Below are 18,367 nucleotides of genomic sequence, written 5' to 3'. Positions count from 1 at the left end.
GTAATGAGTTTCTAGTTATTATTATTATTATTATTCTTTTTCTCCGGTACTTTTTTGTCCGGTAGTGTTCTCAGAAACTACAAAAGGGATCGATATGAAACTTTCCAGGATGATAGTATAGCGTTTGTAGATGTGCATAGTGATAGTCATTTTGTTTGCACGTGCATGCACGCGCGCGCACGTGCATTGCAATTTTGGTACAAAAAATGGAAAATCAGAATATTGAAGGAAGCGATATAAAACCTAAATAGGATGATAGTATATCATTTGTACATATGAAAAATAATAGTTATTTTGCCAGCACGCGCACGCATGCGCGTGCACGCGCATTACAAAATTTGTACGCTAACTTTGGAATCAGTCTAACTTTTTTGTTGTTCATTGAAATGGCTTGAAATTCATATCATAGGTAGATATTGAGACCCTTAACTGATTTACATGGTCAAAATTACCAATTTGCATGTGCATGCACGTGCGCTTCATTTTGATTGGATAATGCTAAAACGTATGTAACTATCTTATTTATGAAGCGAATGAGATGATATTCACAGCATATGTAGACAATATGTGTATCTATATGTTGGTGTAACAAAAAATGCCAACGCGCATGCGCATGAGACGTTTTTTAAATGTTCAATTTTTAAAGGACTATAACGTTTTTGCTTTTCATCAAATTCTATTCATATTAGGGGTTTAGATGTATCTTGGTACTCCTTACAAATTGCTGTGGTTAGAATTACTGCTCAGCACATGCATGCACGTGTGCTGATTTCTGATTGGCCGATTTTAAAATCGCTATAACTTCCTTATATTTGGTGGAAACGTTATGAAATTCATACTGTGGGTATATGATACAAATGCCTGTTGAACGACATCAACAGAAATTCGGAATCATACACGAGTGCGCGTGTATGCACGTGCAACGCTTTCTTTCATTTCTTGGTACTGAAATGACCATATTGAACGTACTACATGTAATTAAAGGCCAAAATAAAATTATTTTTTCCTATAGATTCACAAGAACATCACTTTTTAATTGAGGGAGGTTTGGGGAACATATGTAACGGTCCCCGTTACAATTAGAACTAGTTAAAATTTTGGTATATATTGAAACATATGAGACCTCGTGTGCTAATTTTCATGTTAAAGTATGTCCATTCTGGATAAGATTTATTATAATTATTGTACTTGATTCTAAATTATTTTATCGAGTTTAAGCAGCATGTATTATGTCTTGTTTTAACTTCAGATTTCGTTCACATAACTTATAGTCATACCGTTCGTGTTTTGACAACATCCCCATTTTGGATCATTTGTGTACAAACTTTATTCTTTAAATTCTTTCGCAAATACGGCAAAATAACGCTTTACCTTGAATTACAACTGTTAATAATTACCAGATATTCTACTTAGTGCAGTCTGGAGTTGTGTCATTACTTATTTCCAAGTGAAATTGTTATTTACCGCTCGCGAACTTCTGGTTGTTAAACCACGCGTCCTCTCGTCTGAGCGACCGCTTCACTACTCATCATGTCATCTTGTGATTCTGCCATCTGATTTTTCATCATTTAATTATGTTGTATATCAATTTTACCATGAATTAATGTAAAATGATGCTGACCACTATTTTTGTCTATATTTACCTTATGGTGGTGAACTATTATCTTATTTTATCGATCTCATCGACGCACTAAGTTGTGAAGTTACACTTCCGTATTTACATATATCCTTGCGCGCACTACTTTAGAAGGCGCCCAGATTCAAATCTTCATTTTTATAACAAAATAACGTAATCTTAGATATTTTTATTCATTAAACTAATTACATAATTTAGTGTCAATATTATATAGGCAATCCGGACAAGGCCTTATACTGTTCCTTAAATGTTAATAAAGGGTTTTAATTCTATCAGCTTGTCCGGAAATTGGGAACTGTTCGGAATTTCCATAGATCCGTACAGCGTTTGGATTGGGTATAAATTTTCCGGACAAAAAGGACAAACGCTGATTGGTCGTAGAAGGTTATATTAGGAACCCAGCTTCAGCATCTCGTCACTCTTGAATCTTCATCCCTAGGGTTGACACATTCAGAACCAAACCTTCAGAGAAAGTCTAAGGTATTCAAGATGATAAATCTTGTAGTGGATGATGCTAATTTCTATAAGGACTTTGCGTGTCCGGACAGGACAGTTTTCGAGTACAGATATTATTCCAGTCATGTAGTGTAGTAGTTTGTTTATTTATAGTTCGAGTTATTAATTAGGGCTTATGACCGGAACATTTCTAGGAGTTAATCGTTTCCAAGTTCAGAGGTTTATTCGTTAGTTAACGTTTATGTCTTAATAGTTGTCCGGATAATTTGTTCGGATTCCAGAGTAGTTTACAAAGCTAAGTTCACATAGGTTATTCTTGTCCGGAATGAGTTGTCCGGATTCTCGGTGTTATTTGTTCGGATAAGCTTTTAGCTAAAACAAAGTCATTTTAGGAATATACTTGTTAGAAATAATTTAGGCTACTCATAATAATTTGTCTTATAAGTTAGAGGTATCGTAGTAGAATATTAAGGGCATTTAAGAAGTTTATTGTCAGATATAGTTTATTTACAAGATTTAGATTTCCTTATAGTTAGGACTGTCCGGATTGACGCATGTTAAATTATTTTCGGCAAAACCTGAGTAATAAGTTCTTGAAAGTGGCAATAATTTATGATCTTATTTACGCACAGTTGTTTTACTTTGAGTTCGAGAACAATGGTCGCTTGCAGATACTCGTTAAATATATTAACTGTAGAATGACATCCAAGTTCACCCCCCCCCCTTTTTTTTTTACTGGGTCACATACTGTCTGAATGGTCAGCATCTCGTTCGTTGTTATTGTTTTTGATTGTTGCCATCCTCAATAAAAACTTGTCATGCCTGACAAAGGAGTTTTTATTTTGTGACAAGAGTCCGCTCGACTTGTTACAATATATATAGCTACGCCAGGCTCCTGAGTGCAGAGCTCAATCCCCTTTAAATGTATACATGCAATGTGTGCAATTTGACAATTTTTGAAGAATACTGAGAGAGACATCCCAGAAGTTACTACTACATAATATAGTGTATTCATGTACATATGTATAGTAAGTTGCTCTAATCTAGTATGTCTAACTTATGTAGATAATAATGTCATTATGTACATAATGTCCAAGTTAACAAAGAATGCCTGTGTTTTGAGATCACACATCTTAAATTAGGATACAAAAATACTTGTTGAAACAAGACAACACTGTTACATTGTACATGTATGTAAAATGTATGTTGATCTTTTCTATTCCTTTAAATAAAAGTGGCACTTATGATTATTATTGGAAAAAAGAAACTAGCAAATCTCCAGCAGAATTTGCAGCCCCCCTCTCCCTTTTAAGAAACATTCTCTGTAACTTATTCTTTTTAAACTGAGATTCCAGAGTTGGGTTGTTTTTTGACCATGTAGGGATATGTCAAACTCCCCGTCGAATACCTACGAATATACCTTTCCTATGTGACGCACCACAATATACAGATTTGTATATTGTGAGTCCGCGATTATCACGCAGACAAATTACACTAAAGAAGTAGTTCGCAATTAAAAGTTTGAAGATATTAATATTAAGAGCATTAATATGTATGGATTTTATTTTAAACATAAAATGATCAAAAGATCATTAAAAAGTAGGGAGACTCTGTTCAAATTATTGTGTTAAGTAATGAACTTGATGTTTACGTTCTTGTTTTGAAAGTTGTATACGTTTGACGTTATGTTTTTTCGTCATTCTACAGTGACGTCACAGTATACGCGGCCTAAGAAATCGCTATCCCATAATGCCTAAGTGGAAGAGTTTGGTTTGTGAGCAAACGAACTCTGGTGGAAGTTTGGGGATATGTTATTTTTGTCTTCAGATTTTTTGACAGTAATAATTAAGATTTCATCTTCACACACGTGTCAAGTTTGCTGATTATTGCAGAGTATTTGCTTTTTCTTGTAATACGCACATAATACACAGTAATATTGTTTTAGATTGAAGATTTAAATTTTGAAAGCTTCGATGAAATCATGCTAGATGAGATATACCAACAAACTTTATAATTTAAAGTCATGAAAACTAGCTGCAAATCAATTGCCCATGAATTAGTAGAGTGTTTATTTTGCAGTTCTTTAGATGTTGTTTGCCATTAGTGTTGAAAAATCGGAAAAATTTCATAATCGATGGTCATTATAAATCGCAGGAACTGTATCGATCAATGATCAATATAATTGGTATTTACATGTACATGTAGTTAATAAATGTTTATTATTTTTGGGGTTATTTCTATTTAGTTTTATGGATATGTGCAGCATACACACTAGCAGGTGTCACTGAATTCCCACTTTTCAATGTGGCGTCCACTCTGACTCCCCCCCCCCCCCCCCCCGTGCATGTCTCGATATAAAAGCGGGAATAACAGATGAATCTCGGATTAGATATTAATGAGTGTATAGGCGACAATCGATTATGAAAAATAGAATCAATAATCGGAATCGAAGAGCCAAAACTGATCGACAATCGATTGTTGGTGACAATTGTTTCTTCACTATTATAGCCATTATAAATAAGAGGGGAATTTAGGGAATTTTCTAATCTAGGCCGAAATTTGATGAGTTCTGTATAGAATGGGCACCAACAAAGTTCTGACAAAAGCTGCCATTTCCCTTTTATAGGAATACTTTATGTAATTAGTTTACAAAAATTTAATGAGCACGCTTTGTCTGCCAAGCTTTTAAAATTTTCGAATTGCCAGTTTTCTGGAAAAGGGATTAAATATTCCCCATGCAGATATCACTACCATACAGTGAAATAGCTAGGTTTAATTGTTGGATATAAGATGTATGCTTACACATATTTGGGGATTTGATGTCTGTGTTATCGTTAAGTGGCGGGCAGTTTATAATACAAATATAATTTCACCATCGCATGCCAGGAATCTCATATTAGATGTTCTGACTAACATTTAACCTTGGTCTCCGCCAAACCCGGTTAATAAAATCCACTTTGAAGACATCCCTGATTCATTATTTCATTATAACAAAACAATAAATCTATTCATTATTGGGATTTCACATGAAAATGGTGACATTTGTGTACAATGAAAATGCATCATCGTGATTGAAGGAACATTTTAATGTCATCATTCATGATAGAAGTGTAGAATTCCCACAAGGATTTAATATTCTGTTGTATCCCGGACGTATCTTTGTTCAATTGACGATGAACCAGGATTGGAGACCAAATTTATTTGCAATTTTTTTAAAGCTTGCTGTTATACGTGTATTCTGACTTTGTCAGAAGGCTGCAGCATCTGTAGATTTTTAAATTAGCTTTATTTTTTTTTCAAGAAACAATTAACTCCACATGATTTGAATTTGTATGGATGATACACTAGCTATCATGAAAGCACTTAACCTTTCATAATTTGGATGGAATGCAAATAACTTGTATTTTCTGGACGAGCGACTTGATTTTGATATTGTATGAAGTAGGTCACATTGACCTCAAACTTTTGTTTAGCTCACCTGAGCCAATCAATGCAAGGCTCAAGTTAGCTTTTCTGATTAAATGTTTGTGTTGTTGGCATTGTAAATGTTTCACAATTTCATATTCTTCAGAACCATTGGGCCATTAATTTCAATCAAACTTACAGCGCTAGAGTATCCTTCCAAGTGGAGAAAATCAAGAAAAGGCAAAAAATAGGATGGGATCATTGAAAGAACCGCTGGGCCAGAAAAGATGAAACTTATATATATATAGAAGCTTCCTGACATAATGAAGATTCAAGTTTGTCTAAGGCATCTAGCAATATGTGTTGCTTACCGGTCTCAAGTCAAGTCGTTTGCCTATATTACTCTGCATAAATGATCTTACCGGTACATCAGCAGAAATTTATATGCACAGTCATATAGAAATAAATGAATAATTAGAATGATATAAGAAAATAAAATTTGATGAGTCTATATAAATTGGTGGGACCATGCCCAGTCCTGAAATTTTAATCGTTTTACTGTTTGCTTTTTCTTTGATTTTAATAGTCGAAAGATGTCAACGATCATTTGCAAACGAAGATGTCAGAAAGTTTATCATGGCATCGAACAACTCTTTATTGATATCCTCAACTTCTGAACTATGAAGCAAATATTAAGATCAGCTTTAAAGCTTCTATGAGGGCGAGTCAATAAGTAACCAGCCTATCCTATTTCCAATTGACCGAGACGGTCACGATTTTCATGCCTTGCTTCAATACATGTTTTATACCTGGGTACAAAATTGCATGCGTATCCAGTCATTCTTTAATAAGATATTGAATGTCAAACATGGCTATAGTGATGCAAAGACATGCTTTTCATCCAGAGTTGCGTACCATGCTATAATTCGGTACTTGTATTTAAACAGTTAAACAGGGAAGGATATACATGGCGAGTTAGTCGATGTTTATGGGTCTTCTGCACCATCTTATTTACAGGCGAGTTAAACTCTTTAAAGGTGTTTTGCTGCAACAGGACAATGCGAGAGTCCACATTTGTAAAGTTGCAAGAGATGCTGTAGAGCGAAACGGGTATGAATTAATGCCACATCCTGCCTATTCGCTGGACCTAGGTCCTAGCGACTTCTTCCTACTCCCGAACTTGAAGAAGGATATCCGTGGACATCATTTCCAGTCTGACGAAGAAGTCGTGATGGCAGTTTAAGAGTGGGTTAAAAGAAAGGACCCAGACTTTTTCAGTTCTGGGCTGATGGCACTTGAACACTGTTGATCTAAGTTCATCACACGTAGGGCAATTACATATACATTGAAAAAGAAGAGGTGGATCTCAATCGGAAATAAGTTAGGCTTACTTATTGACTTGCCCTCATATCTATCATTTTCAACATTCACAATTTTCTTACCCACATTTCTTTCACCACATCCTTTAGTTTACACATAAAAGTATTTAAAACCATTTTGGGTAATGCTCGTTTTTGCTGTCTAATTACTTTTTATGCATTTGAAGTGAATATGAGGATTTTGATAACTTTGAATTTTTTTCTGAAAGCTCCTGAATTAATGTGTTGAACTGTGGATAAAACATGAGACAATATATAATTTACTCGCATGGGATGGGAGAAATTCTACCTCTCAATGTCTGGAACAAGATTTTCTGTCTAGAACTCGGCAAAGCCTCATCCTAGAATATGAATCTTGTCCCCTCAGTTGGAATTTCCCTTAAATTCCACTCTCGTAATACTCATAAAGAATTCTATTTACCATAGTCCAGCAACAGACACATAAAATCAGAAATAAATCTAAATTTACACGCCTCGGACAAAAAAGATTCCTTTACACTGTGTGAGCTAGCTGATTAAAACCCTTACTCTACCAGATCACTGATCACTTTTAACCAACAGATGTAAACCAAAAATGGATATTCTATAAATAAAACTGTTTTCAAATTTTTAAGACAAAGACAATCTTGATCTTAGTAAATGACATTGATTTATGTATGGCAGCCTAATTCAATCTAGTCTGTGACAATCCTCATACACAATTGGACATATCTGACTTCTAAATCAATGATTTGGAAAGCATGCATACAGTACTATGATATGTATACTTCCATTGCTCCACTATCGATTGGCGTGCAATAGAATTAGATTAATAAGAAATTATTTTCTTTTATAATCATGGTGTTTCAAAAATATTTAGCCATTCTTAACAAAATGTATCATTATTTGATTATATACACAAAAGAATTTCAGTAGATATAATGAAAAGGTGAAAATGATGAACAGTAATCAATCTAATAAATGCTGTAAAGAATATAAAATTGAGATCAAGGCAAACACGAACCCCTGGAGATACCAGAGGTGGGATCAGGTGCCTTAAGGAGGAGTAAGCACCCACTGTTAACTGGTTATGTTACATCCGTAAGCGTTAAATCTTAATCAGCTAAACAGAGTAATCCGTAGTCAGTGTGTAAAGAACAGCATAACAATTGGTGTGAAATATTAGTCAGACTGCATTCAATCTTAGACAGGTTGTATTTCTATACCCCACGCAATGAAGTTGCGGAGGGTATAATGTTTTTGACCCGTCCATCAGTCCCTTTCTTTTCAGCGCAACTCTTCTGAGACCGCTCAACAGAATTTCGTGAAACTTTGTAGTTAATAAGGGCACACTGTATATGTGAACGTTCCCAGGAAATTCTGATTCAAGAATTTTTCTGGGAGTTATGCCCCTTTTGAACTTAGAATTTCGAGCCTTATTGTCTGTCCTGTTCTTGTCAATGCAACTCCTCTTGAGACCGCCCAACAGAATTTCGTGAATATTCCCAGAAAATTCTTATTCAATAATTTTTCTAGGAGTTATGCCCCTTTTGAACTTAGAATTTCGAGCCCGTCTGTCCTGTTCTTGTCAGCGCAACGCCTCTAAGACTGCTCAACGGAATTTCGTGAAACTTTGTAGTTCATAAAGACACACTGTGTAGATGTGCATATTCCCAGAAAATTCTTATTCATTAATTTTTCTGGGAGCTATGTCCCTTTTGAACTTAGAATTTCAAGCCCGTCTGTCTGGTTCTTGCAGTAATCATGCATATAAGCATTACCATTCATTATGTGAGGCATTGTCAAGCAATGTTGGAGCATGGGGTATGTGAGCTAGCTTGCTCACTTTTGCATTCTTTTTTATAAAAACCATTGAATTTGTGAAATGCTGACTTTAATTAACCCGGCTCTTTATCATGTCAATGCCTACCCATCTTCGCAAGCCATTGTGTACGATTTGCTTACTCTCATCTTCCTCTTGGCAGATTTAGTTGTGACTGAACTGCCATCTAACGAACCGAGCGGGTTATCGTTCTTGATGAAAACAAAATCTAACCAATCACACACCATTATAATTTCTGTTGCATTTGTACGTTTACGAAATGGAGTTGACAGATGAAAAGACTAAAATGTTTTTATGCCCCCGAGATCGAAGATCGGGGGGCATATTGTTTTTTTTATTTATGTTTGCATACTTGCTGTGCTCATATATGTCACCTTTGTGTTTAAGGTGTAAATCACGAATCTATAAGGATTCTTTCAGATTTCAACGTTTCTGAATTTGTTTTGATATATTGTACTCAATTTTGCTGAGTTTGTTCAGTTTATTCCAGCACATATACTGCCCTTTATCATTATTTGGATGAGGTATGTGTTTGAATATCCCTAGAAGTTGATGGTAAACCCCAAAACTTTTTGAAAACCGTCCGTATCTTTGTTTTATTTAGACAAAATGCCATGTCAAAGGCAAAGGCGACAACATGGGCTAGACATGGTGGCCACCATATAAACCAAACTGTATGTATAGCGCGGTTTGATTGGATGCTTTGGAGGCTTAGAAATGCGACTAAATCCGCCAAGGGGGAGATGAGAGTAAGGGAATTGGACACTTGGCTTGCAAAAATGATGCCTACCAATTAATATGACATGGAGACCTCTGTTTTTAAGGTTATATCCGAAAGACCTGTCTCTTTTCTCTACTACTGCCGGACATTTGGCAGAAGAACAGTAATGAGTTATGTTAAGCATCTTAGGTTTGATGTAGTGTTGGGGAATGGGAACCAGCAAAGGAACAGTCATGGCTTTGATGTAGAGCTGGGAATGGGAACCAGCCTTAGAGAACTCGGCAAACGGTGTACTAGCCATACAACTTTGAAACTACATAAATACTTGCAGAAATGAAAGTTCAAGGACACATCTTTAATGTATATGATCAAGGTTAAGTGTCAGATTATAGATTTATAAGCCACATTTTTCACATTAGTACATCTGCTTTTCTAGGTGATATCACTTTTAAGTGATAAAAAACATGGAGTTCTTGCTGAATTGGTGCAATCAAAGACCCAACTGTGCAGTGTGATTATGCTATTGCTTGGATGTATAACTGCAAACTAGTGCTGTGCACGTGTGCATGACTACAATGTGCTATGTGCTTGACTGTACAGCGTACTCGTGCTATGTGCTTGACTGTACAGCGTACTCGTGCTATGTGCTTGACTGTACAGCATACTCGTGCTATGTGCTTGACTGTACAGCATACTCGTGCTATGTACTTGACTGTACAGTGTACTCGTGCTATGTGCTTGACTGTACAGCGTACTGTGTCTCGTGCTATGTGCTTAACTGTACAGCGTACTGTGTCTCGTGCTATGTGCTTGACTGTACAGCGTACTGTGTCTCGTGCTATGTGCTTGACTGTACAGCGTACTGTGTCTCGTGCTATGTGCTTGACTGTACAGCGTACTGTGTCTCGTGCTATGTGCTTGACTGTACAGCGTACTGTGTCTCGTGCTATGTGCTTGACTGTACAGCGTACTGTGTCTCGTGCTATGTGCTTGACTGTACAGCGTACTCGTGCTATGTGCTTGACTGTACAGCGTACATGACTGCATGCACAAATTGATATCTACATTAACAGAAACATTGCATCATCTGCTGTTAGACATAAGTTTTTACTGAAGGGATGAATGATTTTGTTAACAAGATCTTCCCACGCAGTATAATGTGGAGGAGGACACAGAAGAAATAAACAATGTAGATTTTTTCCCTGACGTTAACTAATATCCATGATATCATTAGCGAAAACAGCTCCTTCAGTCCTCGTACTCACTGTCAAGCACGTCATTAGGCATGGTGATAAATCAGGCTTTTATCTTCAGAATTCAAGGAATGGCTTTATGATGTGGATTATGATAAATCTCATTAAATGATGTGATTTATCTATAAATGTAGAGATTAGTGCACATGTCTTGTTAATGTCAGGAGAGTGGTTTTACAGTAGACCTGAATTAAGATGTTGCTAGTCTCTCCTTTTGTGACCAGGCCATATGTATCATTTTGACTGATAGCTAGGTCCCAAGACAATCTTTTTTTGTTAAAAAAATCGAATAATCATGTATATTTTACCTTACTTTTTCTGAAAGTCTTACAAGTTTTGTACTTTTGAAATACAATGTATTTGAAAACTGATTTCTAAAGAGATTTAACAATAAAAAAAATTTCTTGAGTCAGCAGCTCCTTGCGGAAGACTTCAGAGCCTGGAGGGAAAGCAAGGAAACAAAGATAATTTTGATCAATTTAGGTCCTTGCTGATTTAGATTATTCTGCATAGAATAAAGAGACTTGGGAAAATTGGCTTTTAAAAGTGAATTATATATATCAATTCTTTATCACAGGGGCCTTATACACAAATTTCATTGGTATATTCCCATGCCTGATGAACTAAATAAATTTTTTTTTTGCATTTTTGTGTTACTTGCAAAGCAGCATGAGTGATACTTCAGAATCACTTTGATCATCTATCATCTTTTGCACTGTTTGTTATCTTCATCTTTTGCACTGTTTGTTATCTTCACCTTTTGCACTGTAATGTTCACATTTTGCATTGCTCGTTATTTTCACATTTTGCACTAGCTGTTATTTACACATTTTGCACTGTTTATTATCTTCATCTTTTGCACTGTTTATTATCTTCATCTTTTGCACTGTTTGTTATTTTCATCTTTTGCACTGTTTGTTATTTTCACATTTTGCACTAGCTGTTATTTACACATTTTGCATTGCTCGTTATCTTCACTGTTATTTTCATCTTTTGCACTGTTTGTTATTTTCATCTTTTGCACTGTTTGTTATCTTCACCTTTTGCACTGTAATGTTCACATTTTGCATTGCTGATTATTTTCACATTTTGCACTAGCGCTGTTTGTTATTTTCACATTTTGCACTGTTTGTTATTTTCACATTTTACACTGTTATTTTCACATTTTGCATTCGTTATTTTCACATTTGCACTGTTTGTTATTTTCACATTTTACACTGTTTTTATTTTCACATTTTGCATTCATTATTTTCACATTTTGCACTATTTGTTATTTTCACATTTTGCACTATTTGTTATTTTCACATTTTGCATGGTTATTTTCACATTTTACACTGTTTGTTATTTTCACATTTTGCACTTATTTGATACATGTATCTTCATCTTTTGTGGTGTTTTCTTATTTTCACTCCTGTCACTGTGCTAGGTGACCAGAGTTTTCATTTTCAACAGACTTATGTTCCTTTTGTGAAAGTTCATGAGATAATGTATCTGATATACGGACATCCCATTCTTTTTTTTTCTGATTCTGACACGACTTAATCGTGTGTTAGTGTTATTCGTTTTTCATATCCTATAGTGGATAGGCTTCCTGCAAATTGTCCTATTTGCTATTAATATATGGCACTATTTGCTTAATCTTTCCTTGCACCAAATTGCAGCTTTCTACATGTTTCTATGGACATTATATTATTTGCTTATTTAACCCCAATGTCGTCATCAAATTTTCATCATGCAGGGTGACGACATGAATTCGTAATCAGACTCATAATTACAATGATCTATTAAGGAATGTTTGCATACACTACTTCCCAAAAGAAACAATGATAACAAAATTTAACTTCATTGTATTTGGATACTTTTTTAACACACATTGTCATCTTCTCATCAATAATGTGGTCAGCTGTGCACAGATATTTGAACATTAATCATGAGTTGTCTATACATAATTTGCACATGCAAAGTGCTACCCATGATGTAATCCTTAAAAGGCCTAGCTCTCTATAAATCTTGTTATATTATATTACAGAGAAGATTGTCTATAACCCACCTGTGCAATCCATTTCACGGCATTCTGAGCCTTAATTATTTTCATTCTCCATTATATTTCTCATTGTTTTTACATTGTATATTCCGACTCACTTAATTTGTATTCCAATGAAAAATTTGTCTCCCAATACATGTCGGATGAATAGACAGATTTCACTGTATATTAATTATAGCATATGTTATATTATATGACATACAGTGCTCACTCGATATATTGCCAACTTTTGTTCAAGACAAATTTGGGCAATAAAGCGTGGGTGGCAATATAACGAATTCACCATTACGGACACATTCACAGAGCAGTCAAAAGAAATTTGATACCATAAAGTTATTTGGACTTCATTCTGTATAAACATTTAATTTAGATTATCTTGAGTTTAATTCAGCAATTATTAGTAATTAACCTGACAATTATTTGTAATTAACCTGACCACCTGAATACCTTGTCCAGACTGTCACACGTCACCGCACCTCTATCAAAGTACAGGTGTGATTACGGATGGGTGTTAGGTAATAGGTATTATTATCAAGGGTAAACCCTACAACATTTGACCATTTGTTTGTGAAAATCTGTGGCATAATATAATATATGGCATTATGCAGGGTTGGCATTGTAACGGGGGTGTTAACATTGGGAGGAAATCTGTTCTTCAGGATTGTCAGGCAATAAGCGGGAGTGGCATTATAACGGGTGCAATATATTGAGGGAGCACTGTATTTTGATTAATTTAGAAAGTAATTTACGTTTACTTTTGAGGTCATCAGGTAATTTAATATGTACATGTAAAATGATGACTGATGCTTTCACAGACTACGTTTTGTCATATTATTTTTTATCCAGAATTTTGTAAGTGTGGATCAGTACGTGTCATGACAGTTTCATCAGTAAAACAGTATTTATAAAGACCCCATTCGAAATAACCATGGAATGTTAAAACTGAAACTTCTGACCCCATTCGAAATATGACCATGGAATGTTAAAACTGAAACTAATCTTTGATATTTATAGTTGGAAAACATAGATAAATCGTGTTCAAGCTCATGATTTTCAGATCTTTTTAGAAATGAGAATGTAAAACGTTGCACATGTATGCAGTAAAGCTGGCATGCATAACTGTTAAATTAATTTTGTTGCAGTGTTTTGTATGTTCCAAGATAACAATTGTGTTTTAATATTTTTCAAAGATTTTTGACTGCATTCAAATATTGTGTAATTATTGGAAAAGGAAGAAGATATTTTTGATGAATTGTCTTTATTTTTCAGTGAATTTTGACCACTTTCAAATATTACGGGCTATTGGAAAAGGAAGCTTTGGGAAGGTATGTATTGATGTAGAATTAATATAGATTAGATGAACAATGATATACGCCAAAGATGAGATTATATGCCTTTCAAATTACCTCTACTAATAACATGTCAATTATTTCCAATAGAGTGTGCTATATGATGTGGTAGAGATGATAATGACTGAATTCAGACAGCACTTTGCAATATTTATGTATCAAACACATGAATTTTCCAAAAGAAAAGGTGAAAAAAATAATGACTGAATTCAGACTGCTCTTTGCAGTATTTATGTATCAAAAACATGAATTTTCCGAAAGAAAAGGTGAAAAAAATAATGACTGAATTCAGACTGCTCTTCGCAGTATTTATGTATCAAAAACATGAATTTTCCAAAAGAAAAGGTGAAAAAAGTTGATGGCACATAATATGATACTACCAGGCAAATTCTGATGAAAGCTTTGAAATGACATAACATAATTATATGGCTGCACTTGTATGTTGAATATTTAATATTCAATATTCAATAATTCGGTTATGAACAGTGGGAATATTTGATTGACCAATAAGAATATCTAATGTTCTATTTGGGGATGATCAAATGTTTTATCTGGGGATGACCAGTGAGAATATCGAATATTTTATCTGGAGATGACCAGGAAGAATATTGAATGTTTTATACGGGGATGATCATGTAGTGAGAATATTTAATGTTCTACATGTATCTGGGGATGACCAGTGGGAATATTTAATGTTTTATTTGGGATGACCAGTAAGAATATCTAATGTTTTATCCGGGAATGACCAGTAAGAGTATTTAATGTTTTATCTGGGGGTGACCATGCAGTGAGAATATTTAATGTTCTACATGTATCCGGGGATGACCAGTGGGAATATTTATGCCCCCCTTCAAAGAAGAGGGGCATATTGGTTTGCACATGTCGGTCGGTCGGTCGGTAGACCACATGTTGTCTGCTCAATATCTTGAGAACCATTCACTAGATCATAATGATCTTTCATATGTGGGTTGGTTATGAGAAGAAGAGGACCCCTATTGTTTAAAAGGTCAAGGGTCAATCTACTCTGGGCATAGGAATATACTGTCCGCTCAATATCTTGAGAACCCTTTGCTTGACAGACATCAAACTTAGTACACTGGTACATCTTAAGGAGTAGATGACCCCTATTAATTTTGAGGTCACATGGTCAAAGGGCAAGGGTCAAACTGTACATAGGAATATATTGAACCCTCATTGTCTCAAGAATCCTTTGCTTGACAGACATCAAACTTGGTACACTGGTATATCTTTAAAAGAAAATGACCCCTATTGATTTTGAGGTCAAAGGTCAAGGGTCAAACTGGACATAGGAATATACTGTCTGCTCAATATCTTGAGAACCCTTTGCTTGACAGACATCAAACTTGATACACTGGTACATCATCAGGAGAAGATGACCCAAGGTCAAGGGTCAAATTGGACATTGGAATATACTGTCCGCTCAATATCTTGAGAACCCTTTGCCTGACAGACATCAAATTTGGTACACTGGTACATCTTCAGGAGAAGATGACCCCTATTGAATTTGAGGTCATATGGTCAAAGGTCAAGGGTCAAACTGGACAAAGGAATATACTGTCCATTCAATATCTTGAGAACCCTTTGCTTAACAGATATCAAACTTGGTGCACTGGTACAGCATCAGGAGAAGATGACACCTATTGATTTTGAGGTCGTGTAGTCAAGGGTCAAACTGGACATAGTAATATACTGTCCACTCAATATCTTGAGAACCCTTTGCTTGACAGACATCAACCTTGGTACACTGGTACATCTTCAGGAGAAGATGGTCCCTATTGATTTTGAGGTCATATGGTCAAAGTTCACGGGTCAAACTGGACATAGGAATATATAATGTACGTTCAATATCTTGAGAACCCTTTGCTTGACAGACATCAAACTTGGTACACTGTTGCATCTTCAGGAGTTGATGACCCCTTATCACTGGTACAGCATAAGGAGTAGATGACCCCTATTGATTTTTAGATCACATGGTCAATCCACTCTTGACATAGGAAGATATTTTCTGCTCAATATTTTGAATTATCAATTAAATGATGCGTGTGTATAACCCTTTTCAATTTTGCACCATGGGGGGCATGTGTTTTACAAACATTTATTGTTATTTAACAGGTGTGCATTGTGCAGAAGAGAGACAACAAGAAAATGTATGCTATGAAATACATGAACAAGACAATGTGCATTCGTAAGGACGCTGTCCGCAATGTGTTCCGTGAAGTGGAAATACTGTCTGCCTTAGACCATCCTTTCCTTGTCAACCTCTGGTTCACGTTTCAGGACGAGGAGGACATGTTCATGGTAGTTGATCTACTTCTAGGAGGCGATTTGCGATTCCATATTCAGCAGGAAGTTCGATTTGATGAGAGTCACATCAAACTTTATGTGTGTGAGATAGCCTTAGCATTGGATTACCTTAGAAAGAAATATATTATTCACAGGTAAAAGAATCAATGATCAAATTGTCTTCTCATTTGATTTTTTTTTATATAGACCTATAGCCCCAAGACCATAAACTTAGAATAGACTAAAGTCTGAATTTCAGCTCACTTTTGAAATAATTATCATAAACAAGTATATGTTTGCATTTGAATTTTTTATAATCCTGTAGTCTTTTAAACACCTGTGCTACATAAATCTTGAGATATATAAGTAATCAAAATTTTGACTAAGTTTATTCTCAGTTTATGGTCTTTGGGTATCTATAGATTTCCTTTACATTTTACAGTTCATTGATCAATCAGCTACTTCACATTATCAAACTTGACAAGATTTTTACTATGCTTAGAAATTTAATTGTAGTTATGTCTCCCTCTCACATTGTTTTTGTACTAGTCAGTCTGTCTGTCTGTCCATCACAAAATCTTTTCAACATTTCTCCTGTATAGCTTATTGGATAGATTTGAAACATTGTACAATGCTTCATTGATGTTTGTAGATGTGCATATTGTAGGGACAGAGGGATCCAATTATTTTCCCAAAAGTTACAGTGGATCTAAATAGTGGATCTAAGAGGAGTGGAGGATGTTGTGATCACTTCTCCTATATGGCTTATCTGATAGACTTGAATCTCTGTACAATGCTTCTTTGCTAGACTTGAATCTCTGTACAATGCTTCTTTGCTAGACTTGAATCTTTGTACAATGCTTCTTTGATAGACTTGAATCTTTGTATAATGCTTCTTTGATAGACTTGAATCTTTGTACAATGCTTCTTTGCTAGACTTGAATCTCTGTACAATGCTTCTTTGATAGACTTGAATCTTTGTACAATGCTTCTTTGCTAGACTTGAATCTTTGTATAATGCTTCTTTGATAGACTTGAATCTTTGTACAATGCTTCTTTGATAGACTTGAATCTCTGTACAATGCTTCTTTGCTAGACTTGAATCTTTGTACAATGCTTCTTTGATAGACTTGAATCTCTGTACAATGCTTCTTTGCTAGAATTGAATCTTTGTACAATGATGCTTTGCTAGACTTGAGTCTTTGTACAATGCTTCTTTGATAGACTTGAATCTCTGTACAATGCTTCTTTGATAGACTTGAATCTCTGTACAATGCTTCTTTGCTAGACTTGAATCTCTGTACAATGCTTCTTTGCTAGACTTGAATCTCTGTACAATGCTTCTTTGCTAGAATTGAATCTTTGTACAATGATGCTTTGCTAGACTTGAGTCTTTGTACAATGCTTCTTTGATAGACTTGAATCTCTGTACAATGCTTCTTTGATAGACTTGAATCTCTGTACAATGCTTCTTTGATAGACTTGAATCTCTGTACAATGCTTCTTTGATAGACTTGAATCTTTGTACAATGCATCTTTGATAGACTAGACTCTTTGTACAATGCTTCTTTGCTAGACTTGAATCTTTGTACAATGCTTCTTTGCTAGACTTGAATCTTTGTACAATGCTTCTTTGCCATATTGTTGGGACAGGAGGATCCAACTGTTTTCCTTAAAGTTATAGTGGAACAGAGATGGGTAGAGGGTGTAAAATAGCTTGAGAACACTTCTCCCATATGGGCTTGTCAGATAGCCTTCAACTTTTGTACAATACTTCATTATCATTTAAAATTATGTTCACATTGTTCAGACCTATGGATCTAATATTTTCCTACAGTGGATCAAAGAAGAGTGTTTTATAGCTACATGTATTTAGATCACCTGAGTGACTCAGGTGACCTATTGCCGTTGACCTGTATCCTGTGTCATCCATCATTTGTTGATAATTTACATTTTTAACTTCTTCAAAACTACAAGGCCAATTGTTACCATTTTTAT

The 18,367-nt window shown here is 35.2% G+C and overlaps 1 protein-coding gene across 4 annotated transcripts in view; it reads left to right on the top strand.

Moving 5' to 3' along the window:
* Positions 1-18,367, top strand: part of LOC125659951 (serine/threonine-protein kinase 32B-like) — a 67,059-nt gene that overhangs the window by 24,802 nt on the left and 23,890 nt on the right. For 2 of the 4 annotated variants that reach the window (XM_056148857.1, XM_056148858.1), the window contains exons 3-4: positions 13,986-14,041; positions 16,199-16,524. In XM_056148857.1, the coding sequence (XP_056004832.1) occupies positions 13,986-14,041; positions 16,199-16,524 (382 nt within the window). Of the gene's footprint in view, positions 1-9,353; positions 9,373-9,619; positions 9,793-13,985; positions 14,042-16,198; positions 16,525-18,367 lie in introns of those variants that run through there. The other 2 variants (XM_056148859.1, XM_048891770.2) reach the window with 2 other exon arrangements.

Source organism: Ostrea edulis, chromosome 9, assembly GCF_947568905.1.
Source record: "Ostrea edulis chromosome 9, xbOstEdul1.1, whole genome shotgun sequence".
NCBI lineage: Eukaryota > Metazoa > Mollusca > Bivalvia > Ostreida > Ostreidae > Ostrea > Ostrea edulis.
Note: the sequence above shows the minus strand (reverse complement) of the source record. Positions and strands in the feature narration are given on the sequence as shown.